Raw genomic sequence first — 21,521 nt, 5'->3', positions numbered from 1 at the left:
TAAAGAACTGTTTACTAAGAAGAGACTTTACCTGAACTATTATTTTTCCTTCCAAAGAGTATTTATTGAGATTGTGGTATATTTTTGTCGTTATTTGGTCTTGTGCTAAGCCTTATATAAACATCCTTATTTTTATAATACCTGCTGTGTTGTGTCCATTTGTGGTGTATTCACTTTATTACTGTATGTGGTCATAAATGCTAAACACACTGCCTCTGAGATAAGCCTGTCTGCTCTGCCAAGCTACCAAGGGGGTGAGCGGGGGTTATCTGAGTGTGTGATATCCTTGCCCTGACTAGAGGAGGTGGGTCCCTATTTGTCAGAAGTGTATACCTCTGCCAACTAGAGACCAGCTGATTCTAACAGGGAGGTATATTCAGAACCCAGAGCTTGAATCTCTCAACTTCTCCTACTAATATACACAAGAAAGGAGGAGTGAATTTTGCACCCATTGAGGTCCTTTGTGTTTGTTTGTAATAGTCTCAGTTGAAACTGAAGATGTTGTTGGTTAGACATATGGGATAATGTAACCCCTGTACTCAAGCTGTTCTATGACACCAATTCATTAATCCTCATTGATCTGTAGGTTTTGAATTATCTTCCAACACAATTTTCTTATATACATTCTCCAGTGGAGTGGGCTTTATTACAATAAGATGAAATTGGAGCAAATAAAGTGTTCCTATTACAACTTTACACCTTGCTCTATGTACCAGCTCTTTCTAGTGGCAAGGGAGTTTCTACTTGCAAAAAATGGTAGTTTAATGGGTTTTTCAGGGGCACCGAGTTCTGCCAATATTTTCATGGCCAAATTCAAAGCAGAATTTGTGTTCAGTCATGAGCACTGGCAGGAACATCTCATTGTGTACAGATGTCTCATTGATTACATATTTTTGATATGCAATGGAAATTCACAAGCGCTGGAGAATAGTATCATCACTGTGAATACCAGAAACAACCACATTAAGTTTACCCACCAAATTCACATGCAGCAAATAGCATTTTTGGATGTTTTGGTTCAACTAATATCAACAGGCATTCAAATCAGTATCTCCACGAAAACCGAAGGTAGAAACAACAGTCTTCATAATCAAAGTTTCCATCAGCCAACTTTGAAACACCATTTACCATTTTTCCAATTCGTCAGGTTGAAAAGAATCATTTCAGATCCAGAAGAGATACAAGCGACATATGAATCATTTAAAGCTAGGCTTTGGAATAGAGGTCATCCCCAAGTAGTGTTGGATCAATTCATACATCGTGTACAATCCTTAAAAAGGGAGAATCTTCTGGAGAAAACTGTCATAGCTGATTCAAGGAGGATGGTATGTGTGCTGATTGTGAGAAGTTGGCCTGATATATGATGCTCACTAGTTCTAGTGATCACCTTGTATCAATCCAAACAACCCTTATGGTGATTGGTTGTAAGTCAACCTTATAGACCAGCTATCCTAATGGTAGCATGGACAAAGCAGTCTTAGGCTAAACTCTTTTGGCATGTGAAGCCAGCTGTTTTACCACAATATAACTCCTTGAATACCAGATGAAAGGACACCACACAGGTTGTTATGAAAATAAACAGTATATTTATTAATAACAAACACCTCTGAACTCTTTATGAGATCAGAGGGCTAAGCACATGACAATCTCTTAGGAAAAATTAAATAAGTGGCACAAAATTACAATGGTGCCCTAGGGGCACGGCAAACCATATACTAAGTAAATGGTATAAGGAAATCGATAGAAGGAATGGAGCTGTCCAGAGGCTGTAGGATCGTTGGGACCACGCTACCCTAACTTTAGGTAAGTAATAGGAGGCCCACGGAACGCGTGTGCAGAGTGTGAACTCACACGCGAGATGCGTAACAACGTCTATGGACAGTACAGTTCAAGAAAAATGTGAGTATGGACAATCCTGACTAGTTAGGACTAAAACGACTGTGGAACTGGACACTAGGAGAGTCAATCTACCCTTGAGCACCGAAATGCTCTTGTTACCTCACCCACGGGCTGCGGGTGCATAGGTGCAAAGTCGTATCGGGTTCCGACGTTGAAGTCTATGGAGCCTGGAGGAAAAGATGCTGCAGGCGACCAGGAGGAAGATGTCCGGTGTGATCCAAGGGTGGATCAGAGATGCTGAAGACCTGAAAGCAGAGGGGACAATGTTCACAGTCACTAGCCAGTGACTGGAGTGGAACCAGGAAGGAACCAGATGTCGTTGTCGCGATCAAGTGAAGAGTGGACGCTTGACTCTGCAGCCACGTGGACCAGGAGGCGTCTTCGACGACCAGGATGGAGGCACGAGCTGTCCCACGCAGGCTCTCGCTGTTGGTGGTGTCTGTTCCGGATTCGGCGTCAACAGGCCTTGGCAAAGGCAACCCACGCGGTGAGTGGAAAAGGCGTCTGGTGCGGACTAGGAGAGTCCGGGGTGCCCCTCTTTTGGAAGGGAGCAAGGGCCAGCCTGGAGCAACCAGACCAGCAGTGAAGATTTCAAGGTTCGTCGTTTAGGAGGCCAATAGCCAGCCGGCAAGTGACCAGACAACGCGTCGAGCAGCAAACAAGCAGAAGGGCCCCACGCAGATCTCGTGGAAGCTGGAGGGCTGATCTTCGGTGCAGGAACTGCTCGGGGCAGGGGCTTCTCAATCCCCAAAGCACTTGGTCGAGTTTACCTCGGGAGTCGTGCTGGAAGCGAAGTGCAGTTTCTTTCAAGATGGCCGGTCCCACGTGTCTCGTCGCACCCACGGGTCTCAGCTGAGGTCGGAGAGGTCTGGGAATCCGGGTCTCGTCGGGCTCTGAAGTCTGGATCCTCGAGGGAAGACGACAAAGTGAAGCCGCTGGACGCTTGATGGTGCCTGCAGTTGCAGGGAGATTTCTTCAGTCTTCTGTGGAGCAGAACGTCGAAGTCCAGAGTTTCTTCTTGTAGAGTAGTTCAGGATTAATCTAATCTGGAATGGGACCAGCTCCTACCTTTATCCTGCTAAAGGGGGCTGTACTGGTGACTAGGTCCCTCCCCTGGGTGGGATCAGGAAGGGGGGTGGTTAAACCCCCTATCCTTTGTCCGGTTTCGCGCCAGAGCTGGGGCTGGAGTGCCCCAGCAACTGGTTTGAACCGGTGTATGCACAGGGCACCTTGTGTGCCCCAGGCATGTCTCATTCCTTTCAGGCCTCCCTACCTCAATACACAAAATCCTGTCTGGGGTGGTGCTAGCACCTCCCAAGGCAGGAAACCCTTTGTCTAGGCCTCCCTCGCTGGAAGGACTCCCAGCAGCAGGAGGTCAGACTTGTGTCTGTGGTGGCAGCATCCATTTTGTGATGCCAAGGCTCGAGTTAACTTTAACCGGGGTTCTCAGTTACATACATGTTGTGTCCCTCTAGAAGGGTGGAATGCTACCCCCGTCACCAGAATTGACGAGGGGGTAGTATTCCAATTCGTATGACACCTTACTCGACATGTTTTGATAATGCTATACCAAAGTTAGCATTTAACCGCGAGGATTATAATGCACTTAAAAGTATATGGTATAGCGTTATCATGGAACAGCTATAAGGACTTGGTTCCGCAAGCTGCAGACGGGCTCAGCTCATGCCAGAGCACCATCTCACATAATTCCAAGCACTCTGCCTTCAGGATTGATAAGGCCTGCCATAGGAGTGACTGATAGGAATATATGTGTCCATTTTAGGGTTAGATATAGGTATACTATATCTACAGCAAAGGGTGATTACACCACCTTGCCCACCTTGCCCCAGCTGTCGTGCAGCCAGTTGTGTCTGTTTACATGGCCAGCCAGGGGTGGCATAATACATGCTTCAGCCCCATGTAGGCCCTGGGTACACCTATGCCCTGGGTACCGAAGGTACACTATACAGGGACTGATAAGGTGGCCCAGTACCAATTGGTAAATGCACCTAAAGTACATGGTTGTCAATTTAGAGAGAGAGCAGCTAGGCTGTGGGTCTGATTAGCAGGCCCACAGCCAGGGAAAGTCCTAAACCAGTAAAGCAAATAGCAAAAATCTGGGGTGACCATAGGATTGCAGACCCCACTCTCCTACACTGATATACTCCACGAAGCCACAGGCAAAAGAAAAAGGATAATTAATAAGAGGTGGGAAATTTTACAAAGAAAATCAGATATTTTTAAGGATTATTTGCTGAGAAATCTCTGTTTGCATAAAGCAGATCAAAGAGATTTTATCTTCGAGGCATCAAACGGAAGTGGGCCGATACCGGGGCACGTAGAAATGCTTGAATTGCATAAATTGCAATAATGTGATACTGGGAAACACAGTAGTACACCTCAGAAATGGAAACATTATCAGACTGAAGCATTCTGTTGACTGCAACACTAAGAATTTAGTACATGCTTTATAATGCTTGTGCGGAATGATTTATGTTGAGAAGACAGAAAGATTACAATTTGGATTACTGAACATAAAAGTAACATCTACAACAAAATTAAAAATTCTAGTATGGCTGCTCATTGGATTGAGGCAGGTCACAACATCACACAATTGCGGTTTCAAGTATTGGAAGTAGTGAAACTTAGGTGGGATGGACAACCACAAAAAACTTTTGCAATTTGAATTATTTTGGATGAAAAGACTAGATACCTTACAATCACACAGGAGGAATAATAAACCGGAATATGCTTATTTTCTACTGCTTATAGGGTTATGATTTCAACTTATGTAGAGATGCTGTTGAAACTATTTCATGTGTGTTTCATCATTAGATTTTGTAGAATTATGTTTTTCTGTTGTGAATTCATGATTCTTGATTCTGATGTTGTATTGGTGAATTCTTGACTGTGATAATGATGATTACACCAAACAGTGAGACATTTTTTGGTTTATCACAATTTTTATACAAAGGTGTCAGGTGTTTTGAACCTTGATCTATTGTTATAGATAAGCTTAACTCAAGAATATTGTGTCAAGCTGAATGTAGTAAGATTTGGGGAATATTTTGCAATAATTTTTTATTTTCTAATCAACTTTTGAAAGAATTTTTCACAAAAATGTTTTCATCAATTAAATGTGTTGTGGTATAGCGTTTATAAGAGAGGGTTATTGTTTCAATTGAGTGATTTTGGAAAATGACTGAGAAGAAGGTCTTGCAGCATGTGAAGACTTTTAGCTACTGACACACATGGCAGGGTCGAGTGCGATGTGAGGATAGTTTTTTAGAGAGATGATCAAGTGTGCCCTTTAAAAAGCGGCCCATTTGGGATATTAGTGATCACTTTCGGGTCACATCTGCGGTCATGCATACAGCTAAACCTGCAGATAAGCGACACCATGAAGCGTTGATTCAGTGAACTAACGTACACCTTTTATACACACCTGGTGATTGTGCAAGTGTATTCTTTATGCATTGTAAGTTTGCTGCATGATTGCAAGTTAAAGTGCACATTTTTAACTCACAGATGAGCACATTATTTAATTGACTGCCATGCTTTGGAGCCAACATGGATTATTGAACTGGAGGAGTCGGGAGAATCACGTATTGTTTTTTGTAATTTTGCACAACACTGACACGGTTTAGGCGTTGCTTTTCTTGCTTTGCTTGTGTGCATGGAGGGTTGAGCATTTTTAAGCACTAATGGCAGATCACAACGGCTTATTTTATGGAGGAGTACGGGCATGGTAACACACTGATAACTCAGTAGCACTTTCCGTGTGCATGGATATAACAATAGTTATGGTTTATGAGATTCACGACTGTCAGAGGCTGTAGTGGCACTCAATGCATTATTTGTTTAGATTTTATTTGAGCAGAGTTCCTCATGGTTCTATATACAGGTACATGTTGTTTTGCTGTAGAAACCCCTGATGAAGGGTCCCAATGCCCAAAATGGATTGGATATTGAGAAATCATAAGAAGATACAAATCGGATTGCTTGGGTGCATATGATGACACTTTGCAGACATAAATATTATTGCAGAAGTGTAATGGAAAAGAATGATATACATGAATAATATCAGTAAAGAATGTATATACGAAGATTGTATTGAAAGATGATTCAGAAGCTACAGATCTAGGAGGATTAATGAATTGGTGGACGCACGGGTCATGAAACAGTGCATATGCGGTGTGGGAAGTAGATGCATTACCAGCGTGAGTACAGGCGCTAGAAGTGTGCCAATTGGGAATGTGCACATAGCCAAACAGCACATGCAACTGAACACCTGAACTAGGATCAAATTACGTAAATCAGAATGCGCATATGAAACATTTTTGATAAAGTACCCCCTGCCATACATTATAAGGTGAGAATACTGCAAGTCACAGAGGAGTTCCATGGCCATATAGAGGAACAAGGCTGAAGGCAAAGTTCCTTTATAAGGTTATGGACCACTGAGGTGACTTGCAATATACAATTAATATACAGCAGGGGGTATTTATCCCTTCTAATAAATATATGGCCACACAATCACCTTTACCAAAAACCACTTAAATCCTTGGTGCGCAGCTCTTTCATATGAAAGAGAGCACGTTGGCAAACGTAAAATAAAAATAGAATCACTAGTGTAAAGATAAAGACATAAAAAAGTTGTTAGCTTTTGGTTGAAAAAAGATATAAGATGAAGTTGAATAGAAGTCAGTTTAAAAAAAAGGCTCAACATAAACATGCAGAAGGATTCTAACTTTTCTATAATTTCTCAAGGAGTGCAAAAAATAAACATGCTGCCATAAATATCTACTTTTTGCTTGACACTGTTGAGTTAAAGAGCACAGAGCAAAAGAAAAGCAATGTTTTGCTTTCGTTGTTTTAAACTGCTGCTTTAATTATGCACCATGGCCTGATCTGCCTTTCCCCTCAGGTGCTGCCTCTGGCAGCAGGCATTATGATGAAAGAAATCAACTGTAAAAAGTTATTATAGTTGTGTTATAACGTAATTTCTTGTTAATCAGCGACTAGGTGCTTCACAAGTTGCCGTTTTTTTAAGGGGAAAAGTACCTCCTGCCATACATTATAAGGATATTGCAAGTCACTGAGGAGTTCCATAATCATATAAAGGAATAAGGCCAAAAGCTGAGCTTCTTTATAAGGTTATGGAACTCTGAAGTAATTTGTAATATCCTTATAATGTACAGCGGAGGGTACTGTATCCTATATAATACAAGGTCAAACAATCACCTCCCACAAACCACTTAAAACTTGTGAGCGTAGCTCTTATATATGAAAGAGAGGGCATGTTTGAACTATGAAGAACAAGAATAGAACCTCTAGTGCAAAATTAAACACATCAAAACCATAGATATTTATTTCAAAAAGATATTAGAAAACAGAAAACCCAAAAGCTGAAGTAGCTCAGAATGAGTAGAAGCATGCAAAAAGATTCTAACTTTTCTATAGTTATCTAAGGAATGCAAAAATAATTATGTTCTTTCTGCTAGTCACTGTGAGCTAGAAAATACAGCAGAAAAAGAAAAGCAACACTTTATGTTTATTGCTTTAAACTGCTGCTCTGTGACCTAAGCTGCCTTTCAACCTAGCTGCTGGCTCTGGCAGAAGGCATTGTGACATCAGAAAGCGACTGCAATAACTTATTACAGTTGAGTTTTCATGACTTTTCTTTCTAATCGCGACTGGGTGCGTCCCAAGTCGCTGATTATAAAGAAATTAGAGTCCTATGTATTATAAAGAAATGAGTGACACATTTGTATACAGGGATTGCAGAATCCCATGTATTGTAGAATGACAACATTTCGATGGCCATGTTATTTAATTCTATGAACTGTGCTGGTTTGGTTCCCAAGGCTTTGAGTACTGAATTGATTAAATCTGTGTTTCTAATCAATGAATAAAGGCTCACTACCTCAAATGTGACTAGAATGTAGTTTGGTTTCTATACAATGTCATTTAGTTTACACAAGATATCCCTGATGTCCTGGATATAAGATGGAAGGTCCTTCATAATGAATGTAAATGATGGTTGATAAATTCTCTGAGACGAGAACACATGAAGTTAATGCCTGCATTGATGGGGCGCCTGGTGGTGGACATTCCTTTTTTATGAACCGTCATAGCAAATAAAGGGTGACCTTGGTAATATATTCGATATGAGATGGATTTTCTAATCCAATGTGAGTAAGTTACAGGAATACGATTCCTCAAATTTGACCTTAAGTCGTTTCTGTATGTCTTTTGTTGGATTCCATTATAGTTTCTCATAGCAGCTTGTACCTGATATTTGTCGCAATGCTTCCCTTGTAATTGCCTGTATGTGGGAGGACTACCTTGCCTTCTCTGTTTGCCTCTTGGATGATCACCTATTTGTTGTTCTGTAAAGCCCAGAGGACAGTCCTTTCTGGAGTACTTAGGTTCCTGGGTAAGAATCTGCTCCTCTTATTGTACTTGATGTGTTCTTTGTTCAGATCATGTATAACTGCTGTGTGAAATAGATCAATGGTATGCTGGATGGCAGTTGTTGAGTAAAACTGGATTTTTTCTGGATAATATCTGTCATAGTGCAACTTGCATCTATTCCCATTTACTGTGCTAGGTCCAGAGGGGTGGGGGTTGTTTCATCTGACAGTGAGGCAAGAAGGTGTATGACTTCCATGTCGTATATTGTGAGAAAACTGTGGTTGATATGTTGTTCTATTGTCGTTTGTGGTGGCTTGTCAGTGAACAAAGATATAAGCTTGAGTTTGTGAGTGAATTTGAAAATATAAATTTAAGTTTTGAATAGGTCCCAGAAGAATAATACGCAATTAAGTACTTCTGGTTGGTGGTCCGTCAATACATTATTGTTGCGATTGATTGTTAATTGGTGGGGGTTTGCTATTGTTCCCTCTTCCTTGCTCTTGTTACAACTCCAGAAGTTATTGGTGGTTGGTTTCCCTTTTGTTGTAGTGTTTCTATTTGCCTTCTTGTACCGTGGATGTCAGTGTTCCACATACCTAATCGGTAACGTTTTACCTCCATGATAAAATCCACAGTGGTTTTAGAGGTTGTTTCTTCAATTTCATTCTTTAGTGAATCTGCATCAAAGCAGTACTCCTAATCTGTTGAACAGCTGGTGTTGCCTTTTTTTTGTAATTCCAGTTGTAATATTGTTGTATCATTTTGAAAATGTATATACTCTTCCTTGTTGGTAGTCCAACTGGTCTCTGCAAATTTTCTGTTTTTCCTTTTTGTAAGGTCTTCCTCATAGTCATATATTACTTGTTTTAAGATTTCATAATTTTTGGTTGTAATTTCTCCCCACTTTTCTTCCTCAACTGTTATTGGTTAGGGTATCCACATCAGTTTTGCATTTTTCAGACTCCTCTTCTGCAATGTCAATAATAATAAAACTGAAATTTTCTCTGGATTGGTAGTCTCAACCGGTGAAATAAAACAAAATTCCCAGGCCTCTAGGTCAACTTCAATATACTTTATTCTAGAGATACGGCTTCCAATCATTTGGCAATTTCTTTTTTCAAGGCTTTCTCTAATGCTTGGATGGTACTTTGAGCTAATGTGGGATTGGGATATTTCATTAGACTGTTTATTGCTTATCGGAATAAACATGTAATCTACTCTATTGCCACAATTTGCTCTGTGATTTCTGCAACTTGCCATGTATAGATGGTTTGCAGTCCTAAAGGGATTTTTCTTAGTATGGCCTAGCAGGAGCATGTATTGGTCACTGGTGGTGTATACGATTCTAAGGAGGTGAAAAGAGGTGTAAAGTTGCTGTACCTGGTTTAGTTGGCTAAAATTGTAGAGGCACTAGCCTTACCTAGAGGTGGGCAATACCACTTTAGCCCACAGACATAAACATAGTTAAATAAATATAGGATAGACAATTTTGGCAATATTTGCTTAAAGTAAATCTCCAGTCAGTGACACATTCCTTATATAGATGATTGAAATGTACAATACGTTGCGGCGTGGATTGCAGTAAAAATTTCAGAGTGAGAAAGCACACACATACTCTTGTATTTATATTATTTTTAATATTATACAATAATGTCAATTTTTATTGCTTCTTTTTGTCTCCTTGTGGGAGAGTGTCTGTGCCTAAACGGCGCCAGGGGCCAGGCACCCTGCCCATCTCACACTCCCACAGGTTAGTGTATTTCCCCTTGGAACTTCTCGCTTTCAGGAACCTCCCTCAGCTCTGCGGTGAGCATGTGTGGGCTCCAGTGGAGTTGTCATTCTGTTTAAGGACCTTCAGTTTTAGTGTTAGTCCACCTGGGCCTACCACAAGGTTTCCCTCCCAGACCACGCCCCAGCTCATTGAGTACAAGTTCTACAGCGTTAACTCCTACTCACTGATCAGACACTACGCTGACATCTTTGATTTTGTTCTAGATAATGCTCCTGACATTCTGTTTCTTACAGAATCTTGGTTAGGCAAGTCCAAGGTAGCCGAGTCTGCGTTAGTGCCCTCCTCTGGCTACTACGTGATGAACGTTAACAGAACTAATAGTAGAGGCGGTAGCATTGCTGCTATTTACAAAGATACGCTCGTTTTGAGCCTGACACAATGTGCCATTGGAGATTGCAAAAGTGCCCTCTTTAAAATCTCTCCGAACAGCAACTTCACTCCTTAACCCCTTCCACGCTCATGACGAGCTCAGCTCGTCATGAGTTACGCCTCTCGTACGCTCATGACGAGCTGAGCTCGTCATGAACTGCGGGTTTTAGAAAAACTCAGCGCACGGCGGCAAAACGCTTAGCGCGCATAAGGGTTAAGGGCTTCTAATTTATCCGCCAGACCCTTCCAAAGGCTTCAGGGAGGCACTGTCCACTCACATTGCTCTGCTGGCCATCAAACTAGCCAACTTTAACATCCTTGGGGATCTTAATCTTCACCTGAATGCCACCCACAACAGTGATATTAGTAACTTCATAGATGACCTCGCTGCTATGCAGTTAACCTAATAAGTCACTGGCACCACACACTCTGCTGGCCACCTCTTAGTTTGGGTCTTTTCTAATCTTAGTTCTTTAGGGTTCGTGACCCCTTTACCCATGACCTGGACTGACCCTTACATGATCTCTTTGTCCATTCGCCTATCTCACCAAACGCACCAGTCCCCGACCCTATCCTCAAACACTCTTGGCATAAGGTCGAGCTCCAAAAATGTGGACATTTTATTCAGGCAAGCCGCCCAATTCTGGCTGCCAATGCTGAGGCAGCAAACAACACCCTGCCATCCTGGCTCACCTCAGCTTAAGATGTCTTCATCCCTGTCAGGCAGGTCTCTGCTAAGAATAAGCATGCTGCCCATTGGTTCAACGAGATTCTTCTCCTGGCCAAAAAGCACGGTAAGGTGCTCGAACGCTCACAGAGGAATGCATACGACACAAACGCTGAATCTACACGGACGGGCACAGTTCCCGTAGAGGCGCAGCACCATCAGCAAAGTCCCGGGCCTTGCTCCGCCAGGTTCCCGGCCGGGCTTGGCTCCGCCGGGGGCCCCTCCCACCCCAGTTACGCCCTCACCAGCGCCAGGAGGCGCATAAAGGCAGCGCCAGCAGCAGGCTCTGGGGGACACAAACGCTGAATCTACACGGACGGGCACAGTTCCCGTAGAGGCGCAGCACCATCAGCAAAGGGCCGGGCCTTGCTCCGCCAGGTTCCCGGCCGGGCTTGGCTCCGCCGGGGGCCCCTCCCACCCCAGTGACGCCCTCACCAGCGCCAGGAGGCGCATAAAGGCAGCGCCAGTACACCGCCCGCGGGACGCGCCGGGAGAAGCCCGGGACAAGGGCGGGGCCGTCTGTGGCCGTCTGGGGCAGGAGGAGGCAGGGCTGGGCCACCCCCCTAAGCTCGCATCATGGGAAAAAGAAAAAGCACGACGCATTCTGAACAGGGAGGTAAGAAGCGAAAATTACCACTCATTCCGAATCCATACTATCGTACCTTTCGTCAGCAGTGGGGGCACTCACCAAAGAAATAGCACACGTTGAATCCGAACTGGGTCTCCCTACAACGTCACCTTTGCCACATACTTTCTCACCAGTTGCGGTGCCTCCAATCCCTTTGGACCCCGAGGTGTGGATTGTCAAACCCACTACTGCGCCGAATATTGTGGAGTCATCCTCACCTATCAGCAGTACGGCCCCTTTGGTTTCTAAGCCCGCCCCTGTACAAGCAAATGGCGCAAAGCATACCGCGAATAGGAGGAATAGGAGGAAGAAAACGGGAGGTATACCCTCTACACCCTTACTGATAGAGAACCCACTGGGCGATCAATTGGAATCCTTGTTTACCTCACGTATTGAGCCTCTAATTGTGGATATAGCCAAGGATATCGTGGAAACTCTTAATACCTGTTTATCTGGGTTGCTGGCTAAATGCTCCTTAGTCGATAAGCTAGTGAAAGACTTTGCGACCATATCCCTACAGCTGGCCGGGGGCACTGCGCCAAGGGACATGGGACCACCAGACGCCACAGTTTCGGCGAACCCTTTGTCCACTAGTGGTGGGAACACTAAAGACTTGATTGGGACTGGAACACAAACAGCAAAAAGAACACTCTTAACCTACCCTAAGCAATTACCTCAGACAATGGACAGTAAACCAAACCTGAGTGACACATATTGGGAGAGACAGCACGGTTTCCCAACCACTGACCTACCCCCAGAAGCAGCCCCGCTTGTGGCTGTATTTGTGGGCGTTCCGCCATTATTAGAGGGGGTGGTGGAATCTTCAACGTCCCTCGTTAACAAAGCAAAATCTTGGTGTGCGGGGACATGCAGTGGTGGCTCTGATATTACTAATAATGTGATTTTTGCTCGCAGGGTAAGATGGATTGGGAAAAGGGACAAACAAATTAAGGGCGATTGTGTCATTGTAAATTTCAACATCCCTGATGCGGCCCATAGACTGTTCTGGGACGGTTCTAATATTACTAGCGAGGATTCCCTGAGACCAGTACCGTTAGGGTATTTTTACCCGCCCTCTCCACCGGCATGGGGACCTAGGCATACTCGCATTCCCAGTCGCAGGGAGACTAACCATACTTGGGCAAGCGGACACAGGCCCAGCACACGGTCATATTCCACCCCTGGGAGTATTTTTTCTCCCATCATCACGCCGTCTGTGGCGCCACAGCCCTTGTGTAATGACCTTATGACAGTGACCCAGACCAACCGTTATGCTCCTCTTTCAGACACAGAGGAATTGGATTGACAGCCAGCCCCTACACGCAATACAAGTCTTGCGTCCGATATACCTACAGTTATAGAGGTCTGCAAAATTATTAGCTGGAACATTGCAGGCCTAAGAGCTAAAAGGACCGACACATCTTGGTTGGAGCTTATTAGGGCACACGACATTATTGCCTGCCAGGAGACATGGGATAGCTCCCCTGACTTCTGGGTGGACGGTTTCATTACCTTCACTACACCTGCAGTCCCAAGTCGATCAGGCAGAGCCAAGGGGGGTTTAATGTCCATGTTTTCCCTTAAACTGAAGGGAAGCTTTAGGCAGATCCATTGCGATTCACCAAATCTCCTAGCCATAGAATGGGTTGTTTCACTAGCCTGCACCATTCTTTTTATTAATTTCTATAACGCGTGGGAGAGAACTACTGAAAGTGAACATCTGGCTGGACTGGATAATTTTCTCTCATTGTATAGTTTAAATAATCACACTGTGTTCGAGTTGGTTCTATTAGGTGATTTTAATGTACATCTTTGCAATGATGATTTATGTGGAACTGAAGCCTGGGAAGATCTACCTTATAACCAAGTGCCACATTTTGAACACTCTAAAGGGGGGGAAGCCCTTGAGGAATTAATGGCACTGCATAACTTGCTTGAAGCAAACATCACGGAGAAAGGTGAAAGGACAGTCACTTTTAAGGGAACATCCCCCGGCTCTATAGTAGATTACATCTTTGTGTCACCGGGCATTTTATCTAGAGTCAAGAAATACAACGCTTTTTTTGTAGCCTATAGTGACCACAATCCTGTCCTGCTAGTGACACAGGGGGCGGAATGGTTGCACACTAAGCTACGAGGGGTTGTCTCGGGACCGTCAGTACGTCCTATAGATCAAGGACGCAGATTGAAATGGGCAAACTTGGTCCCTGAGAATTTCATGCAGGAAATCTCACCAAAGATTGGGCCCCATATAGCGATCTGTCAGGAGGCCGGCACACCTGTCGAAACTATTATGAGCAGCTTCGAATTAATTTGTTCGGAGGTCTCGGCCGCTCTGTTAATTGCACCCATGGTCCCCCTAAACCCCACAGGTGGTTTGATGACAAGTGCTCAAAAGCCCACAGGTCACTCATGAAGGCACTCAAATGTTGCCCGAGAGACAGGGATAAAATCTCAGAAGCAAGAAGAGTATATAAAGCATCCATTACTGGGAGGAAAAAAGCGCTCAAAGAAGCAGCCTGGGATAATTTAACTTCTTCAGTAGTTGTCCAGGATAGCTCATTGTTCTGGGCCACTGTGAATCAACCATTTCTCTCAGAGTCAGACAATTGTCCCATGGATTGTGTGATTCCCGATGATAAGTGGCTATCCCACTTTGGCACAATTTATGGTTCTGGTGAGATGACCAATCAAACTGAAAAGTGGGAACCCTTGGCGTGTGCCCCATTGGTCTTCACTGTAGGAGAGGTAGAAAGGGCTATCCTAGAGACCTCTAAAAGGAAAGCCCCAGGCCCGGACGGGGTGCCTGGTGATTTTTATATGTCCGATCCTAAACTGTGGGCAGGTGTCCTAAGTCAGGTCTTTAGAGCAGCCAATAAGAACATTTTTCCCAAAAGTTGGGCAACCGGGGTCATCGTACCAATCTTTAAAAAGGGCCACCGCGATGACCCAGGTTGCTACAGGCCCATCTCCCTTCTGGACTCTGCGATTAAGATCTTGGGCAGAGTCCTATTGTTCCAACTGAGAGAAAACATCAAGAAGGGGGAGGGACTGTCAAACCTGTAGTACGGTTTCAGGGACAAGAGGGGAACCGTGGACCAATGCCTCAACCTGCAACTATTGATCTCTAAGTATACGGTCGCCAAGGAGGGGGTCTCTGTTTCTTGCATTCATGGACCTCTCCTCGGCCTTTGATATGGTCAATAGGGCAAAACTATGGCCAGTTATGCTGGAGATGGGGGTGGACGGCTCCTTGGTGAATTTTATAGCCTCTCTACACCAGGACCTGTTCGCCAAAGTGAGAGTGACAAAGGAGGGTAGGTGCACCACCTGTTTTAGATCGGAAAGAGGGGTTCGGCAGGGCTGCATCTTAGCCCCCCTCCTTTTTACGATCTATATAAACGGGCTTGAGAAACACCTGATGGCCGTGGGGGGGGGACGTTCCGCGTGTAGGAGAGAGGAAAATACCAGCTCTCCTATACGCGGACGATGCTGTCCTGATAGGTAGAACCGGGGTGGGCCTCCAACGCCTGCTAGACTCAATTGGCAACTTTATGGACCAATTAAACCTTAAGATCAACACCAAGAAGTCCCATACTATGGTGGTGTCCCGTAAGAAGCATAAAACTATGTCCCTTTATTGTAAAGGTGAGGTTGTGTCCCAAGTAACATCGTTCCCCTATCTGGGCGTAACCTTTGATGAAAAGGGCACCTGGGGTCCACAGATCATGATAAAAAAGCTGGCCATGACCAGAGCTGCCTCAGCTCTCGTAGGGTTTGCAAACAGGCTGGGAGGCAGACCAATGGAGGCCATTTTAAAAATATATAACGCGAAATGTATTGCTATAGCCACATATGGCGCGCCCCTATGGGGGTACCTGTCCAATGATCTACTACAAAGGGCTGAAAATAAATTCCTTCGTCGATTACTTTCTGTTCCTCAATCAACACCGACTTTTTCACTGCATGCAGAGTTGGGTCTAGATTATATCTCTGACAAGCTGAAATTGGCTCCCTTAACGTGTTGGTTAAAGTTATGGTTGAATGAAGAATTATCCCTCAATCATGTTATTTTGAAAGATGTCATGTCCCTTGATCAAAGGAGGAAAATTCCCTGGTTAGAATACGTGCGCCTGGCGTTTGAAAAACTTGGACGCCCAGGCCTTTTTAACCTGCCATCTTCTATCAGGGTTGAAGATATTAAATGGGCTAAAAAATATTTTATGGAGAATGCAAGGTTAGCCCGGGAGGAAGACGAGTTGACTAAAAAATCAGTAAGATCACATTATATGTTGCTATCCTCCCCTTCCATAGCGCCTTATCTTACCTTTGTTAGCAAACCACTACACAGACATCTTCTTATTAAATTTAGATTTAACCAGATTCCTTACGTGCTGGGCTGCTTCCACCTTTGGAGCTCGCCAGAATCCGGAGCCCCATGTAAATGTGATGAATTTTCAACAAAGGACACGTTGCACTTTATAATGTTTTGCACTTTTTTCAGGGAGCCAAGAAATAAATACTTAGTACCTGTTTTAAAGGATGCCGGTTTTATACAAGTTAGACCTGCCATGTTGTACTTACAGTCTTTAGGTAATATCTTCATCACATATTCTGTAGCTAGCTTTTTAGTCGCTGCATTTAGAATCAAGTCGAGACTTAAAAAGGGTAACGTTGTAACTTGATTGTTGATATTTTTGTTCCGTTATTCATGACTGTCTAAAGTGTTGCACATCCTGAAAATCTGTATGTACTTTTTAAATTGTAAATATTACTATGTTTTTAATGGCTTTTATGATTTTAACCAAATCGAATAAAGTGTATTTTGAACTTGCATACGACCCCTCACTAAAAACACAATACAGAGCAGCTATCAAAACCTATCACAAAATGATCATGAAATCTAGGGCAGAACATTTTGCTAAGGAAGTCAGTAGTAGCACTAACCCTTCTAAAGAAATCTTTCATTCAGTGAACAGCCTTACGAAACCAGTGCTATCAGCAGACCCTATTGAAGCCTCCAGGGAACACTGCAAAAAACATGCAGATTATTTCTCTGGCAAGATAAAGGGATAAAGGGAAAATACATGCAACCCCAGAGAGACAACATGGTGAAAGATCCTAGAGAGGAATGTAATTATAACACATACTTACTCATCTTCCAACTGAAGCACATATCGCCGAGTGGATGAGGAGCAGCCGCCTAAAACTGAACTCGGACAAGACGGAAGTCCTCATCCTCGGCCCCACCCCCTCTGCCTGGGACAACTCCTGGTGGCCGACCACACTGGGAACAGCACCGACAACCACGGACCACGCACACAACCTAGGATTCATCCTCGACTCCTCCCTCTCCATGTCAAAGCAGGTCAACTCTGTCTCCTCCTCCTGCTACAACACCCTCCGCATGCTCCGCAGGATCTACAAGTGGATACCGAGCGAAACCAGAGGAACAGTGACCCAGGCCCTCGTCAGCAACAGACTGGACTACGGCAACGCACTCTATGCAGGAATCCCGACCAAACACATACAATGGCTGCAGAGCATCCAGAACGCCTCCGCCCGCCTGATCCTCAACATCCCTCGACGCAGCCGCATCACCTCCCACCTAAGAGACCTACACTGGCTCCCAGTCAACAAGAGGATCACCTTCAAACTCCTCACCCGCGCACACAAAGCACTTCACAACACCGGACCAGCCTACCTGAACAACAGACTCAACTTCTACACCCGCGCCCGCCAACACCGCTCCGCCAGCCTCGCCCTCGCCGCCGTCCCGCGCATCCAACGAACAACCTCCGGCGGCAGATCCTTCTCCTTCTTAGCCGCCAAGACCTGGAACACCCTCCCCACCCATCTGCGGTAGACCCAGGTCCTGCTCACCTTCAGGAAGCTCCTCAAGACATGGCTCTTCAAACAGTAGCAGCACCCCCATACCCCCCCCACCCCACATCGCGCCTTGAGACCCTCACAGGTAAGTAGTGCGCTTTACAAATTCACTGATTGATTGATTGAAGATGGAAACACACTGCCTACCAAGCCTGTGGGTGTCCTAACTTCTATATAGGGGGCTTGTAGAGAGTAGAGCTGCCGCCTCACTGACCCTCTTCAGAGGTAATCAACACTGTCTGCAAGACAGTTCCTTTACTGCAGTCCAAAGCGGTAATCAGGCTGGGAAGAACTTAAAATACAAGTGAAGATCAGGGAATGTTATTTGCCAACAGGGCCACATTCCATGCCAGTAATTTGTTATTTCTTAAGCACCCATAATGCCCCTATCTATGCAACATGCAGTTTGTGAATAATTTCCAAATTCGATTTGTTGTATTTGCTGTACTTTAATCCAGGTCCATAGAGACATAGACACGCCTCTTGTAAAAGATTCCTAGTTATGCTTGTTCAGACACCCCACTTTCACAGTTGCCCCCACTCCCTCACCTTTTTCATCCCACTTAAAGCACTGATTTTGCCAAACTTAATGCATATTTTACATTGGTCAGGGACCTACAAACCTTATTAATCTTCCTTTATTACACACACTACTTTCTACTTATATCCATATTAGCACCCACTCACATCCTAAATTAACCTTATTTTTTTTCAGTAACACCTGCTGCACTTTACCTCTGCCCCCCCCCCCCCCCCCCCCTTTGAAGGTAAGGGGCACTGTTCAAGGGTCGCCTATTTCGAGGGTCATGTGACAGCAAAAGGAGAAGCCTCACCTGAGGGGGCTGCTGAGGAATCGAAACAGCCGCCGAGGAGTCCGAGGCGGAGAACGATATGCACGAAGCTCGCCTGTCTCATGGCTCTAATGCAACCTCCTTCATCTCCGTCAGCTGGCCGAGCAGTTGCAGTAAGAGTTAATCTCCAGGCATAAGGTTGCTCCCACAGCTTCGCGCTACACGGCCGTTACTGCACGTGGTGTTTCCGGTTTGAAATATTTCCCGCGCACCTACAAGCACAAAGCCCAACGTGCATGCGTATGCGCATGCGCGTCCTGACCGGCGGCCATAGTTGGAACAGGCTAGAAGACTCCGCCTTGTACGGGAATTTGCTGTGTCACAACGCGTCGCACAGTAGGGTTTTTTATGCCTCCATTGAATATGGTGCGTGCGTTTAGATAGATCCCTATCTTACCGTGAGGTTTAAACTCTTTCGTTTCGTGATGAGGTTTAAACTCTTTCGTTTCGTGATGATGATATGCGCGTTATTTGTGCCCCAAAATGTTCCCATGTCGCTACATCGGATGGTGGTGAGCAGTAGTCGTAGTCTAGCTGTACTTTAAAACGTTCTATTCCCTTTAGGGCAGGTTCGAGCTAAACAAGCATTTACAATGCAATAGGTATCACGCTGGCATTATTTAGAGCTAGTGACATTGTAAATTACATTCTTTTTTGTTTGTTTTTCTTTTGTAAAACATAAAATTCATTTGCTATTGACTATTCACATTGCAAATGACAATGCCTTTTATTTGTGTTTTCTTTTCTAAACCATAAATAAAAGGCATTGGTATTAACAATGCCAATAGCTTAAACTAAACTTTTAGCTATTGGCATTTTATATTACAACGCCTTTACAAAAGAAAAACAACCAAAAATGTAATTTACAATGTAAATAGCTCAAAATAATGTCAGTGCGAGACTTATTGCTTTGTAAATGCTTGTTTTGCTGATGTGGTCTTCGAGTGTGAAGCTGGTCTCCAAGATGAATCCAAGTGACTTGGCATTCAGTGAAAGTTGGAGTTTCAAGCTTTCAAGGTTCATGGCATTAAGCAAGTGCGAACTGTTTCTTGTTTGCTGATCCTGACAAGATTAACAGGAATTCCATCTTGGTTGGATTGAGCTTCAGTTTTTAAGTCATTGACAGACCAAGGAATTTTAAGAGCATCCTTGTCTACGCTCTTAAAATACAAACAAGCATTTTACAAATTCAGAATTTAATGCGCTAAAAGAAAACCATCTATGGACGTTAATCGATGCAAGGTAATTCTCATTGCAGAGTTCATTAACTTTCACTCTAATCAGACCCACCTATGCTGGAAAATGAAGCCAGAGTATATTTGTGAATGTTTTATTTGCAGAATGGTAGGTATTTGGAGAAATTTTCTCTCCACGTTTACTTTCTGCTGTTTTTCTAAGTACAATTGTCAGAGCAAATAACTGCATCCTTCAAAAAGATGAGACGTTTTCCACCAGACTTTATGAGAGTTTCAAGATCATTGAAACACAGAAGCTTTTCTCATATAGGATGAATTCTATCAGTTCAGTAACCCCAACATCCCTGCTCTTATGGCCTCAACTATCAATTGCTTCAGACACAACATTTAAGACTGCCTTTAGATAAGTCATAATCGCGGGGGTATGTGTCATTATTCCATCGTCTCATATTCTCATTATATCATTTTACCTTTATGTGGAGAACAGCTCTGTTCAGAATACTCGGACTGGAGGAGGCGGGCTCTGTGGGCCAGTGTGCAAATAAAAGTGGTGACATAGGAAAGGAAAAAAAACTGTTGCTGTTTGCAGATTTCAACCACAATACAGTTGTCAAGAAGAGGGCTCTGATGGAAATCAAAGAGGCATAGTCAACTAAAGGCATTAAGGCATCTGTAGGATTCCCAGTAAGAATGACCATTAATCATGGGTGGAAAAAATATGTGTTCACTTACGTGGACTCAGTACATGCCTATCTTGACAGTCTGGTTTGTGATAAGGCTGGGCAGAAGTTGGGACTGGGTCGCCACTGGGGGTGCGTCCAAGTTGCACCATTCTCCCGTCTCTTGATCATGTAGCTGACAGATTATTTCTCTGGGATTTTGGGAATGTCAGATGTAAAACTCCAGTTCCTCTTGTTATTAATCTTTAATCACTCTGCTAACTTTCTTCCTTCTTTTCTTATTGGAGTCTGTGACATGTAGAAAATGGGGTCAGATCTGCCTGAGATTGCTCAATAAAAATGTCTTTGGTATTATGCACTTTATGATTATCTTTTCGAGGTGCAACTGCGTCTCTCATGGGAATGCATAAGGCAGTTCTACTATAATGACCTGTAATGCTATCTACCTTCAGTTTTAATTTTCACTAAACCTATTTAAAAGTAAAAAAATAAAGATAAAATAAAACAACAGAAAACTCTTGTGCATTTCCTCGTCTAAAGTTGATCATAAACGATGCTGCTAAAACATGATGAAATAAATATCTATTACGAGAGAAAATATTATGTTTTTTAATATATCCCACCAATTCTCATGTGGTTACAGGGATCACTCTGTATACACAAAGGCTGGTTGGGTCATGGCATATGATTAACAATGAACTATTTGGGTGGTTGTTAAGAAAAAGAAATATCAAGAACTAAGTATGAGAATCACCATGAAGTAGACCAAGGATCAAGCAAACTGGCTGCAGATAACTTCCTCACGAGAAGTTGCCTCCTAGGAATAATGCTTAACCGCATGCGTGCGGGCGGAATTCCGCCCGTACGCTGAGATTTGCGGTATCGCATGTATCATGACGAGCTGGGCTCGTCATCAGCGTAGCAGGAGGCTACCTCATGACGAGCCCAGCTCGTCATGAGCGTCGAAGGGGTTAAACAAGGCCTGAATTGTAGCCGATGAAGCGGCCTGCTTATTTATGCATCAGGTACTTTTCTATGGAAAGCTACGAAATCCATCATTGTAGAATGAGCGT

The 21,521-nt window shown here is 43.9% G+C and overlaps 1 protein-coding gene across 1 annotated transcript in view; it reads right to left on the bottom strand.

Moving 5' to 3' along the window:
- LOC144797637 (uncharacterized) overlaps positions 1–18,749 on the bottom strand; it is a 382,853-nt gene extending 364,104 nt beyond the window's left edge. Inside the window, exon 1 of the mRNA XM_078668331.1 lies at positions 18,555–18,749. Coding sequence (XP_078524457.1) covers positions 18,555–18,636 — 82 coding nt within the window. The 5' untranslated portion in view covers positions 18,637–18,749. The remainder of the gene's footprint in view (positions 1–18,554) is intronic.
- Between the last annotated feature and the right edge of the window lie 2,772 nt (positions 18,750–21,521).

This window comes from Lissotriton helveticus, chromosome 12 (assembly GCF_964261635.1).
Source record: "Lissotriton helveticus chromosome 12, aLisHel1.1, whole genome shotgun sequence".
NCBI lineage: Eukaryota > Metazoa > Chordata > Amphibia > Caudata > Salamandridae > Lissotriton > Lissotriton helveticus.
Note: the sequence above shows the minus strand (reverse complement) of the source record. Positions and strands in the feature narration are given on the sequence as shown.